Source organism: Cynoglossus semilaevis, chromosome 19 (genome assembly GCF_000523025.1).
Source record: "Cynoglossus semilaevis isolate Cse_v1.0 chromosome 19, Cse_v1.0, whole genome shotgun sequence".
NCBI classification, from domain to species: domain Eukaryota; kingdom Metazoa; phylum Chordata; class Actinopteri; order Pleuronectiformes; family Cynoglossidae; genus Cynoglossus; species Cynoglossus semilaevis.
In genome coordinates, this window is record NC_024325.1 from 11,291,108 (window position 1) to 11,304,924 (window position 13,817).

The 13,817-nt window shown below is 37.5% G+C and overlaps 1 protein-coding gene across 1 annotated transcript in view; it reads left to right on the forward strand.

Moving 5' to 3' along the window:
* The window catches only part of LOC103395281 (RNA-binding protein Musashi homolog 2-like), a 76,485-nt gene that overhangs the window by 2,762 nt on the left and 59,906 nt on the right, over positions 1-13,817 (forward strand). The window contains exon 5 of the mRNA XM_017041828.2: positions 6,271-6,312. Coding sequence (XP_016897317.1) covers positions 6,271-6,312 — 42 coding nt within the window. The remainder of the gene's footprint in view (positions 1-6,270; positions 6,313-13,817) is intronic.

The window sequence follows — 13,817 nt, forward strand, 5'->3', positions numbered from 1 at the left end:
TGGCCTAAAATCTACAAGGCTCCTGTCAACACTAGATGCCAGGGTGGATATTATGTGTTCACTTTCACTTCTCAGCATGAATGGCACAAACAGGCTGTTTGAATCTGCCATACACTTGCACTGTGAACGGACCTCATGCTGCACTGAGACATATTATACCCAGAACCACTGCTGCCACTACGATTTTTAAACCAGCATGTCCTTGTTGTCTCATTAATGTCGACATCTTTTTTAAAGGTTTATTTAGTTTATGTTTAATCTAAATTTGAAATATGTTTAGAAAATCTATTTGATTGCAGTGATTTATCTGATTAACACATTATTTTGACAACACCAGAAATATATAATGTAAATATGAGCGTTTCTCTATTTTTAATTTTATGTGCTTAATTTATAATTGATTATAAATTTATAATTTATAATTGTTAAATTAAAATATATGATCATAATTCATCGAATCGTTCCATTGTTCTTCTATTGAATCCTTTTCAGGGTTCTTTTTTCTTTGTTTATTTGACATGGAATAGGCATACACACAAGTGTGTGATAACCCTCAATGTGTCTTGTGTGTTATAGGGTTTTTTCCACTGGACAACCGATCATTAAAAGTTATTTCAAAGATGGCTACTCCTTATCATCAGTCATCAGTTTAGGCTGTAGGGCTTTAATGATTAGAAGATAAATAATTAATTCAAGACAATAATTCTCTTGTTCAGATTCAGTTGTGATTGAGATGCACAGATTTTGGCCTTTCTTAATACTGTTTACCGAGTGTGCACATTATTATAACTGTCAGTTTTGTTTTTAAACCCCCTTGCAGACAAGATTCTAGCTCCCATTTTTAATATGCAAGTATGATGAGTGACATTTTGCTGCTGTGCAGTTTATCCCTGACTTGCACCAAAGTACTACAGGAATGTATAGAAAAAATAATGCAGATTACTTCTAAGATGGCTGAAACACCCATTTGCCCTTGTTATAAAATACATTACACGTTAAGTCCACGTTAAGCCAAACTAGCTGCTACCACTGCATTTCCACCACACTGTACATGGACATGTACCCAGAGCTAATTAGTTCTTCCCTACAAATGACTGCCTGCTATCTATTCTGGTGAAGGCTTGTATTATGCAAATTACTTTGCCCCTTAAAGAAGGTTTCATCAAGTTGTGATCATTATTTTCTGCACATACATCATGTGCTTCCACATACAAAGTAAAGTTAGAGTGACTCCTCCTTGTTTAGTAGTAGTAGTAGTAGTAGTAATAGTAAGTAGTATTAATAGTAGTAGTTTAGTAGTAATTCTAGAGGTAATCCAAAGAGAGACTAACAGCACTGCAGGAATCAGTACCTGCTGTTTCTTAAATTCAATGACAGGCACTGACTCATGTGATGTAGAAAATATATCGACTTAAAATAGATGCTTATATTTAAATTTTGATCTTAAATATTATATAAAATATATAAAATATCTGAAATATTTACCATAAAATTCAGAATGTATATGCACTGCAATATAATCTGCAGGGTATTTTTAAGGGTCTTAAACAGGGACATTAAGATTTTCTCTTTGTATTTGATAAAGGTGACATATTGTGCCCCCTTCTCTGCTTATTGAATCATTTCCTTTGTGTGTTAAAGAAAGGTCTGTAACAGCTTTGGTCAAAATACCCCCAGGATTAAGCATCACAGCGCCTTATTAATCCTGTCAAAACAGCCCTGGTCCAAACACTCTGTTTCAGTGCCTACAGTGTTGTACAAGTTATTACAACACAGTTTATGGTTTTTATTTCAGATTGCAATTTTTCAAACCGATTAACGCAGCACCTGTTACCCATGTGCCTTTGTGGCTCAGCACTGCCACTCATGAACCTCACTGCTGTCTCTCTTTCTAACCCTTTTCATTTGAAATATATTAGACAGACTGTGGATCATCAGCATCTGTAATTATTTAGTACAGGATACTGAACAAACCTAGGTTATAGAGATGTACAAGATCTAAAAGTATGTGTTAAAAATGTTTTTTAAATGGATGTTGTCCTTTGTTAACCATTTTTCTCCAAAGAAGACATTTAGACAGAAGGGTGGGCAATAAAACATTTCCAGTTAATGTTCACTGAATTCAAATTGAAAAACATTTGCTCACAATGGAAGTTTGGAATGTCTCAGCTAAGAGGAATTTCCTTACAAAGCCAAAGTCCCCAGATTTCCTGCTCATATTTTAGAATGAGCAAACCTAAGCCTGAAACTAATTTAATTATTATATTGTAAAATATAATAATAATACTTTTAAAAATATATACATTATGTTTTATCTGTAATGTTGTATGTAGCACTACGAATGTATATTTATCTTTGGTCTTTGCCATTTTCTTTTTTTACAAGTGCTGCATATTTTACCTAGTTCATACTATAGGTCATTTTTGACAACCTTCCATCAAATTCTTTAGCTTGACACCATGTTGGCTCAGGAACGGAGCACTGACCTTTATTGCTTTAGATCCCGCAATCACTGTCTCCACTGTGGCCAGATTGGTGCAGGAGTTGAATGAAATATATAAATATATATCAATATCTAAATGGCTAATCCCAGGTGGCCTTCTGAAAACGTTTTCACTCCAATTTTCTTTTTTTTATGTCTTAGAGATTTGTATCGGAACGTATCTTGGGCATTTAGTCAGGACTCACATACTGTACATAATTCTCTTATTCACTCACCTGCACAAGTATATATCTAACGCAGTCATGACCAATGACTGTAGTAGAATCACTGCTGTCTTTACCAACGTGTATTCACTGAACTTTGTCATCCATGACTGGGACTAGCAGTAGCATGGCTTTTAGGGGTCATCAGCAGTTTAGTTAATTTAAACAATAGTGATGAAGGACCGCATGTCAGTCAGTAGGAACTGCACATTTAGGGCAGGGATTGAGCTTCAATACTGTCAAAGCGTCTTGGAAATCTAACTAGATTTTATATTTCAGTTTGCAAAACACTGGGGTTTGTACAATTATTTCCAGCTGCACAAGTTGGTGTTTTATAAAATGCCATGAAGAGATTGATATTTTTAAGCCGCAAATGTGCTGTTTATTGTTCGTGTGCGGGAGAAGATTACAACCCTGAGCTGTCGGTGTTTTCTTCCTAATCATTAGTCACTGGGCTGTATCTGATACACTGTTGTGTATCTCAACATTCACACTATCAAAATTGCATTTCTCTGGGATCCATCACATCTTTCATGAAGTTGCACAGCAATAATAAAGGGAATAATTCAACAGTTCTATCACTATGAACTTGATGAAGTTCCAGATATGAATGTTTGATACAAGTTTTGTTTGTGTCTGACAAGAATTTGTGTTTTTTTTTTGTCCTTTGTCAAAATAAAAATGGTACTTCATGTATTTTATCAACTAGATGTTCTGAATCACATAATATTGTAGAGAACAGTAACGCTACACTGCAATTTAGTATAGTATAGATACTGAATGGAAACCACACTTCCACATTGCTGTTGCCTCTAAAATTGCTGCTACTGTAAAAACATAGAATTCAGAATTTTATTTGTTTGGCCTCATTAAGAAACCATAGGTCTGACAAAGTTCATTTTATGAGATATATGGCAAATTATGGAAAGGTATATTGGAAACCATGATAAATCAGTAATTAATAATTATACATAATAACCAACATTCAACATCTCTGTTTATTGCTGGAACAGAAAGACAAGTAACGGCAGGTAGATAGTAATTTTTCACACCTGTTTATATTGGTCAATTATCCAACTGACAATAGTAATTATCATAGTTAAAATGTCATGAAAAGTATGTAGTATGGTATATAAACAAAGCAAAATGTTCCCTCATATACTGTACGTCATGATTCTTTTTCAATATTGTGCATCTTGACAGCGTCCAGATTTGAAACTTTCAGAACGTCTGTAAGGACCTCAACAGTATTTATTGGTCTACAGTCCCTCACAATCCATTTGGCAGTGGTGTCAACCATAGACTTAGTCACTGCCCTGCGCCCCGTGAAGCTGGTCTGACACAAGCCGGCTGCTGACTGGGAGTTGAAGCCTTCAAAAAACCCATGCTGGGCGTTGGTGATATTTTAAGCTCCAGTAGCTTCATGAAAAAAAAAATGTTTTTGCAATATGTGCAAAAAGCTAGCTGTGTAGTAAAGCAACGATAAATGATTGGGATTATTGGCTGTATAGTACTTTATCTTTCTGCCCATGTGTTAGAATTTATTAAAAAAACAGCCATCACAATTGAATTAGTAATAGGATTAACACATTCATTGTACAAAGACCTTACAATCTACTGGTTAGTACTTGAGTTGGTTGGGTTTAGGCATGGGACTAGTCATGGTGATGGCAAGACTTTCACCAATAATAATAATAAATAATTTGAACTTCATTGGTATAAGCCCACCTGTGGCTGTGCTCACACACTTAGATTATATATATATCATATATTGCATGGTAACACTTCTTGTGTATTAAAAGGCATGTCATTGTCATGCCAATGTGTGTACATGTGTGTGAGAGGAACAGTGTGTCCCCACGAGCTGAAATCCATCTCGTAAGATGAAAACAACAGATACGTGCCCTGATCTCACGCAGTTCCATTCAGAGGCAGCCCTCTGAGACCCCACAGCATAGCTGAAGATGATAACAGATCAGTAGGGATTGCTAGGATTTTCTTGGTCTCCTTTTATTCATCACATTGACTTGTTAGGTTGTAATGTCTGGGGAAATGTACTCGATTACCTCATGCTATACAGTAAATTGCGTATGGTAATAAATAAAAGCATTTACATACAAATAAAAAGTAGGCAGATATTATGGAGAGAATATAGTATATTCTACACAGCTACTATTGCTCAGTGTTCAATAACATAGCATCCTTTAGTCTGGTCAGTATGATGAGAACTAAAAGTCTCTCTGTTCTAACTTGTCAGTGCACATACTCAATATCTTTTCATTGTCTTTTTGCTATCGGTTTATAGTTCAGGTACACATTTAAGATTTATGCAGTGTAACATAATCTATGGTCCTGTTATATGATTACACATAGAAAATCATTGTAGATTATATTGTGTGACCCTTAAGCACCACAGCATTGCTGGTGCCTGTTTTTTTGGAAATCTAGAATTACTTACCATTAAACCTGTGCAGGATGTGTGTAAACAGGCATGGATAGGGTTTGAAAATCAAGAAAACCTCTTCTGCAACGTAGGACCTTTGTACTAAGAGCATACTTTGTTATCTTTGTTCAAATAATGTGAACAGAATAATTGAGTTTAAATTAGTTATGCTCGGGGCTAAGTGCTAAATAAATCTTTAAAGTGAAATTCATTACACGCGGTTGACACACTCAGGTGTTATTGAATTCATTTTTTTCATTTGACCTGATTTGGAAAGATCATTGTAATTATGGAGATTGGCAGAACAGATGACAGTGATAGAACGCAGCGGGGTTTCGCTTCATAGGCGTTCAACAAATATAGTTAGCCTCACTGACTTTTTTGTTTAAAAAAGGAATCCATTTCTTTGCTCGTGATGTAATTGCCAGTAGATGAAACATCCTATTCCATACCTTCATTCGCAGAAAACTAATGAGGTAAATTAAGCTAATAAAATTACAAACCCCGACTCTCATTTTCTTCCTGTCATATTCAATCAGAACCTTTTTGACTAAGATAAAGGTGAATCTCTGCTGTGGTCATGGGCAGCGCTCTGCTTTAGAATATGACAACAGTGTTGGACAGTATTATGATGTGACTTCCTGCAGAGAACTACCAAACAATAAAAAATACAGCTACCATTATTTTCTATTGCAAGTTCGAACCACTGACTGTACACGTGTTAAGGTGCAACACAGTGGACTATTGTAAATGGCCAAATGAACAGGATGGACACCGGAATGTTTTAGGTACAGTGGTCTTTTCAGTGTGGTGGTGGGGGCTCACTAAAATGATCTATACTACTAACAAAGATCAGGTGAGAAAGAAGTCAAGACAGTGAGTCAGTGAATCTTCATTTCAAAATGCTGAATGTGTTTTCTGCTGTGTGAGAGTTTGAATTCTCGCTGGGCTAGGATGTGTTTTCTTTGTACCTTCAATCTTGAACACTTTCTCTTCTGCTCTGTTAGATTTATTAAGTCTCTGTTTTTTAAAATCATTTAAATGCCTGTTCATTCCTCTTCATACTTGAAACATTAGTTTCTGCTTTAACAACATTTTTGCTATTCTTTTCTCACACTCAGATTGATCCCAAGGTTGCCTTTCCCCGTCGTACCCAGCCTAAGGTAAGAATAAATTGGTCAATCACCCTGCTTAAAGAAAATTATTACATTATTGTCACTAGATCACCCAAGTTTGAACCTTTTCTATGTGGTAATTGTAACAGTATTGAGTGTACTGCTACACAGTAAGGAAGGGTAAGAGGTGAAATATTGATAAAACTGTGATTTCTGGAAGTATCAAAAAAGCAGTTTCCACTGACGTTTGCTTGAGCTTCACCACTCAGCTGTTGGCGTCATTACTGCTGCTGTACCTGCCTTTGTTTTTCACACTGGAGTTACACGCTTCCATGACGTGTCCCAGCATGATTTTAATTGCCAGTGGGACTGAGGCTAGTTCAGTGGGAGATGAGTTCTAATGGCTTGTTATGACAATGAAATGAAAGAACAATCAGAGCCTTGTAAATGAAGGTGAAGAGATGAGAGTAGCCCTTTGCTTGCCTCTTTTGCAGGGATTTAGTCTATAAAAAGCTCCCAGTTCCAATTCAACCAGATCACGTTCTGTGTCACTGTCAAGTCATGCCAATATCTGATGTGCAGCTTTTTAGAAATGTTATTTAATGAAGAGGTTAGTGAAAGTTTGGCTGCATAAAAATTAATTTTATTCCAACCAGTTAAATTAAAGCAGACAGGTAGGAGGAACAGTAGACCTGCCTTTATCCAGATCATTTTATCCATACCAGAAATGTAGATGATCTGTGATCTACAGATGCAGCCACCTAGATTTTCCTGAGCTGTGTGGAAATCTCCACAGTTCCATGACCAGAGTGTTTCTAGGTAGCTTTTACAAAATAAAAGCAGGTAAAAAAGATTAGGACACAGCACTCTAATCAAGTTCTCTGCATTACAGTTGTCTTTGATAGAGGTTGGAAAAGGTTTGAATACATTTCTAAATGATGAATTAACAATGTGTGATCACATGCTGCTATATGTTCACCCAATACTTTGTGGACACAGTGTGAACAATTTTCTGAATACTGCACTTTTTAATGTAACAGATGATATTTCAACTACACACTAGAGGAGGAAAAATCAGAGAATTTAGTGATTCCTCTGCTTTCGAGGCAACCATATAAAATTGAATAGTTGCTCCTTTAATTTGTGCCATGTAGTCGTCCAGTTTACTGCTCCACGGTGCACTTCACATATCAACACACTTATAATTTACAGGATCGTTAATGATTAGTAACTGATGAGTAAAATCCCATGTCCGCTAATATCTATAATGATATATAGATAGACCTTCCATTAACTGTGAAAGGAGCCATGCTTAACAAGTGCACTGGATAAGATCCTAATCCTAATCCTAAATCCTAACCCTAACCCCTAAATGTGAGAGTCCTATCTGTTTTTTTTTTAAAGAAAGAAATGCTTCATGGATACAATTTCTTTCATTGATAAGATCCTTAAATTTAAAAGAAAATGTCAACATTGTTCCTCTGATGATGCTGACGTCCACTATTACAGAGTCAATGTGATCCTGATTGCAAAACAATACAAACAAACTTAAGGACAAAACAAGATGACAGACATACATGACAAGCACATTTATTTTCTTTGCACTTTTTTTTGAATTAACAACTGGGCAGCTGACAGAAATGCTTTTTGATGTAAAGGATGTCACCAAGAATAGTTTTCCTCTCACTGGTAATGGTTTCTGTGCCAAGGCTGGCAATGGATTAAAATCCCCAACCCATCAGCTTCTTTGCTTTCACTGGCCTCAGTGGAACTGCTCCAGATGAAAATGGGGCCACTGCACCAACATATGAATGACTGTTTGTTTGGTGGTCAGACACAATCGCCCACACTGTGGCCCAGTTAGCAGTCAGTCAAGGCAACCTTTAGTTTAATTCCTGCAATTTTTTCCTCTGAAAATTTATTTTGTGTCAAAATGTTCAATTTTTCCCCCTACTATTTATTATCTGTTGAAGAGATGAATTCAGTATGAACCCAGATGCTGGGTTAATTATATTTTCACTGCACTCTGGACGTATGCACATTAATTTAAGATATGAATTGCCACAGACAGCAGAGTGTATGAGTATGTGATTCTTCTTTCTTGAACTTCCTGTTTTGCACTGTAATTTTTCTAGTTATGAGTTGACCGTAATTTTTTCAGACAGTAGTCTTAAGATTTTCAGACAGCAGTCAGACAGGCTAGGGCTGGCAGGGCAGAGGCAACAGAGAGCTGTGCAAGAGCCTGGCACTGCTAAATCTAATGCTGACTGACAGTAATGAGGACGGCCTGCTAGCCTGGATAGAGCAGGCAAGAGAATGGAGAGGAGGAAGGCATGGTCCACCACAACCCTCAAGACCTCTTATCAAACCTGCTCTGTGGTTGCACACACACTCAGCACGTAGACACAAGCACAGCAAAAGGATACACAACCTAAATGTGCGAATGTAGGCCAGAGCACACAGCACATGAATCACTAGCACGGGTTATATCAGGCTAGTTTGTCATGACTCCGAAAAGTCAGAAAAGAAACCTAAAATTAAACCAGCTACTGCCGTTCTAAATACATTGTCACAAAATCCAACGTCCTGCACATTTACTGAAATGTGTTGCAATAAATGGTATAAAGGTGAATGAAAGCAACTTATTATTATTCGAGTTCATATTTTGATTTTTCTCAACATACTATTTCTCCCAAATTTACTGGTTTATGTTTGTCTTCATCATACGTCTTTATTATATATCATTAGATTTTTTTTACATCTTCAAAATCACCGTAATAATGCAGTGAGAGTGTGGTTAAAATGTGGTAATCTGATGCTGTTAATGCCCTCTATCAGTATTTCCTACATCACTTTCATTCAAGTAAATAAACAGTGGTTACTTTCAATTAGGTATCCACTCATGTCCACAGCAGCAGCTCTATCAACCACTATACATTCAAGTACTCACACTCGTACTTTAAAATGTGCCAGTTCAGTGACCTGATACCTGTGTGTTCTCCCACTGAGTTTGGAGTCTCATTGCCCTCGTGAGTAGTTCATTTAAGTAGGTTTATCTTCTCTGTCCTTGTGGTGGCGTTGCATTTTCTGAATTTGGGAAGCTTAAAAAGCAAGGACATTCAAGGGGACTACGTTCATGCTCCTAGGTGGGGTGAGGGGCCAAGAGAATGAAACATTGGCATTACAGGGAAACTAAATGGCAGCACTCTGCTGTGCATTGGCCACGGGTGCCTTTTGACTCCTGTTGCCATGTTACTGGCCTGAAAGACGGAAGGTGCCTGTCTATATAGGAGAGATAGTGTTGAAGTGGGGGCAGAGATAGTGTTGACGTAGGGGAGTGGGTGCTGTTTGCCTGTCTCTCCATCTGCTGAAGGAATTACAAGGTTAAAGAAACTGCTCTGACTTACAAGTCAAAACCACCTCGAACCACTGGAGGACACATCACGTTAGAGACGTCAAGGAGTCAAAACACGTTTTCCTCCACTTGCTCTGTACAACAGTAAGAGAACTGCCACTTTAAAATAAGCATTTTGACAAAACACTCATCAGTAAGTCAGGGGAGTGTTGTTCTTGATTGTCTCTCTGTTTAACTTTCCAAACCTCCCTGACCCTTTGCTACGTTGAGAGATGTTTTCATTTATTGACCTGTCTTCTTCAGTAAATGTCAAGAACCATGGGGACAGTTGTACCGTCAAACGTTTGAGTTGAATTTTTTATGTTAAATGTTTAACTGAATATTAATGTTAAAATGGCAAGGATAGAATAAAAATACATGTGTGACACTTTTTAACATCAATTTGTCCACTGTCAATGTTGACAGATTTTGACTTATGATTTAAATAATAAATTATAATTATTAAATTATTAAACTAACAGACGATTCTCTTGTGGTAAACCCTGTCCCGGTTTTCAAATACCACTTTGTGATCCTTTCATACTTAAACTGCTTTATTGTGGAGTTAAGGATTACTCTTTAATTGCATCTTACATGTTTTTCAGTAAAACAAATATAGTTCGAAATTATGTATTTCCATTCTCATCAATAATTATTAGTATGCTGGTTTTAATTTATACGAAAAGATCATTTCTCTTGTTTTCTCTGAACATTTCTGTATTTATTTGAACAATCACCTGACTTTGTTTGAGCCAGGTGCAGAGTGAAGTAAGGATATAAAGCTTAATGATGTGTTTGTGTGCTTCAGCTTTTCACCTCCCCTTTTACCTGAATACTTACTTTCTCGGTGCAAATAAAAAAGCAGACCTTGCCCTTTGGGTGCTGTTTGAGTTACTGAATTTTGCTGATATTCCATGCATCTGGAAAAAATCTAATTATATGCACAGCAGAGGTTATGGAGTGATTCACCCAGGCCTCTTTGAGGGAATAATTTTCTGTCATAAGCTGCACTATATAGATTCATTGTTATAATATGGTGTGGCTCTGACTAAAGTCTGAAAGGAGACGATTCTCTACAGCCACAGGTCGGTCAAACTATATGTATATATGGTAATACACAATATTTTAGTGATCGCAGTGGCTTGTGTTTGAATTGATCTAGTATGACTCATTTTAATAATTTGGGTCCAAAGATAACAGTACCAGTTCCGGACTATCAGTGAGACTAAGATGACTTGCTTGGGGAGTATTTCATGTTCTGCTGTTCTTTTAGAATGTATTACCTAAACTGTGTTCTGCATTTTACCTATTAGACAGAAAAAAAGTAAACAATCCAGGAGAGAGAGTTGCTGATAAAAAAGGTTAGAGAGAGACAGAGAGAGAGTGTGTGTGTGTGTTCTGTGTTGTTGGCAACTACAGGCTGCGTCGGTGTGTCTGGCCAGTTTACACAGACAGGCACAATTTGTCTCCAGCGTCATTTGCAGACTAAACAAACAAGTGTGATGCAAGACAAACACATTCTCCAGGGCTCTCTTCAAAGGTGAGAGATAGCAATAAATAAGTACGCTGTTGTGATGAAAGTGAGGTCGTCAAAGAAGTCAACATAGTGGAAATGATGAGATGAACACCTTCGTTTTGAAATATGCTTGCCTGTAGTTCTAGCTACTGATTAAAACAAATAATACACTGGAACCCGTGTGACAGTATGTCAGCGAACCCATCAGAGTGCTGTAAATAATTAAACATGAACAACGTATCACACCTCCAAAGTCAATACAGACATGTATGCTAACATGAAAGCGTATAGGAGAGTACTTCAACAGCTGTGAATTTAGCAAGGATGAATTAAATACTTCTGATATGTCAAGTAAGATTAGCAAAGTTTAAATATTCGGACTTTAGTTATAGCCCTAGGCAGTACTTCGGAACTTATTTATACATCTTTTTTTTTATCTGCAGCCAACATTATCTGCTGCTTAGTTTTTTGTGTGTCTGCTGTTTTGTGGCACTGTTAACTGATTTTTGACTAACCTAGTAAATGATACACAGTTTACCTGGAGGGCAGTAGATCACAGGCTTTATTGGAAGTCTAACGAAAAGTGTCTTCCTTGTCACACGTCCTCTAAGGCTCAATTGAGGTTGTTTTAGTGGATGTTCAGGAGATCTAATAATACATCAGTGAGATCTGCTGGGACAAGAGGAGCTGAGCAGAGAGTTGATTTATGGGTAGGATGAATGATGGGCGGTCTGTATGTGTAAAGACAGTGTGTAATGCTACTGTGATCTAGCACTTTACTCTCCATAAGCTTTAGTTTATAGTGTGATGAATGGCAGCTTGGCTCCTCTATGCTGGCCGGCCAAAACACTTTGACATGTGTTCAAATGTTGAGGCATCAGTAGGGTTTCCACAGTATTTGCATTAATGTAAAAACCGTCCTCATCCTGCTTCAGTTGCCCATTTCATATAATACTATCTTCGAAGACAGAAAAAAGAGCATGTTTTTAATATATTCTACCCCTCTTGTTGTTTCTGTATTGACATCAAAATCAAAACGAGTTGGTGCCTACCATCGCAGATGACCCTGTTGGTTTGCTGTCTTGCAGTTTTGCTGTATAACATCTGTGCCTCGGCCTCATTCTTGTTTACTCAGCAAGCTAGTTTGGCTGCAGTGCTTTATATTGTTTGAATGTAAACACCAGTGACCTACTAGTTTACATAGAGGTGTTTGTTATGTAACACAACCTTACAGCATTGAAAGTGAACCTAAAGGTCTGTTTTCAATGGACTTAACCTGGTTAACCTGGTGAAGCAATGGCATCTCTAATGGGTTTTTAAATTAGCAATAGTTTTTCTCAATAGATGTTTTTATAGAAATGGCATTTAGAGTTTTTTTTTTGTTTTTTTTTCTAAAAGAAATATTGAGCTCTACATAATAGTACATTTAAATAATTGCCATAAAGTTTCCTGCTTCATTAGAAAGGTCAATAGGTCAGCACATGAAAATTGTTGATCTCAGAAAATAAATAAAATTTACCTCAAATTACAGAGCAGGTCTCATCCCACTGTCAATGTTGTGTAACAATGATTTAATAAGACTCCTTTTGTTGGATGGGCCCACTTGTAGTCTGAGGATGATGATGTTTCCTTCATCTGAGGCCACTGTCCTCCAGAGTGATGTCTTATCAGGTGGTCGGAGATCTCTTGTCTTTTGTCCTTGGCAGGAGCTGCTGGTGTGTGACGCACATGATTCCAAAAACGATGGAGCTAAGCCAGAGTACTCTGGTTGAGTTAGGCAAAACCACCATCCACCTTAAATAGGTGGTCAATAAAGTTCACTGACTGAGCAGGGCACGTATCCATTGACCAACTGTTTAGCCTCTTCATCCTGCAGAATCGCTCGTCTCCTCCTGGTACTGATCATCAGAATCGCTCGTCTCCTCCTGGTACTGTAGGCATTTGATGTGGACAGTGGATGCGGGGTTGTGACTCCAGACACTGGTGAACTTCACTGCACAAGACACCAGTCTATGTTTGTCTGTCTGCCCACTAGGTGAGCTGTGTTAATGTAATGCTGCATCCCTCCAGGGGGGTGATGAAGCTGTGCCCTACATGTATTTTCAGAGGAGTGAGTACCAGAGCTGGTATGCAGTGTGTGCTCCATTTTTGCTTTAACACCCAGTCTCCCCAGTTTCATCTTCTGCAACTGTACCTCTCTGCAACCTCACAGTTTTGCAAGTTGTCTTTAAAATCACTTATATTTCCATGAGTCATCCCAGTCTGTGTTTCCTTGAGGTTTAATGTGCCGTATATTGTCTTTTTTTACTCATTTGCTCGGTTTCACTGTTAATTTAAACACCATTGATGCTGCTGTTGTCAGAAGTATTTTCAGTGAGAATGACAGCTGCAAGATTAGAGCTATTTTAAGGAAACTGTGGCTGCATTTGCACAGCCCTGCTGGTGGTTATGGTTGGTTGGAGGTGAAGGGGGTTGAACTCACTGTGTTGTCAATTCTGACTGTGCTAGACAATAAACAGAACCACACACTTTTTAAAAGAGAGCCTGACAGCTTTGATTAATGTTTGGTTGAGCAGAAGAGCGGGAAGAAGCCCCAAAATATATAACTGTATCTATTACATCCATACTTTTATTCTCTCGCTA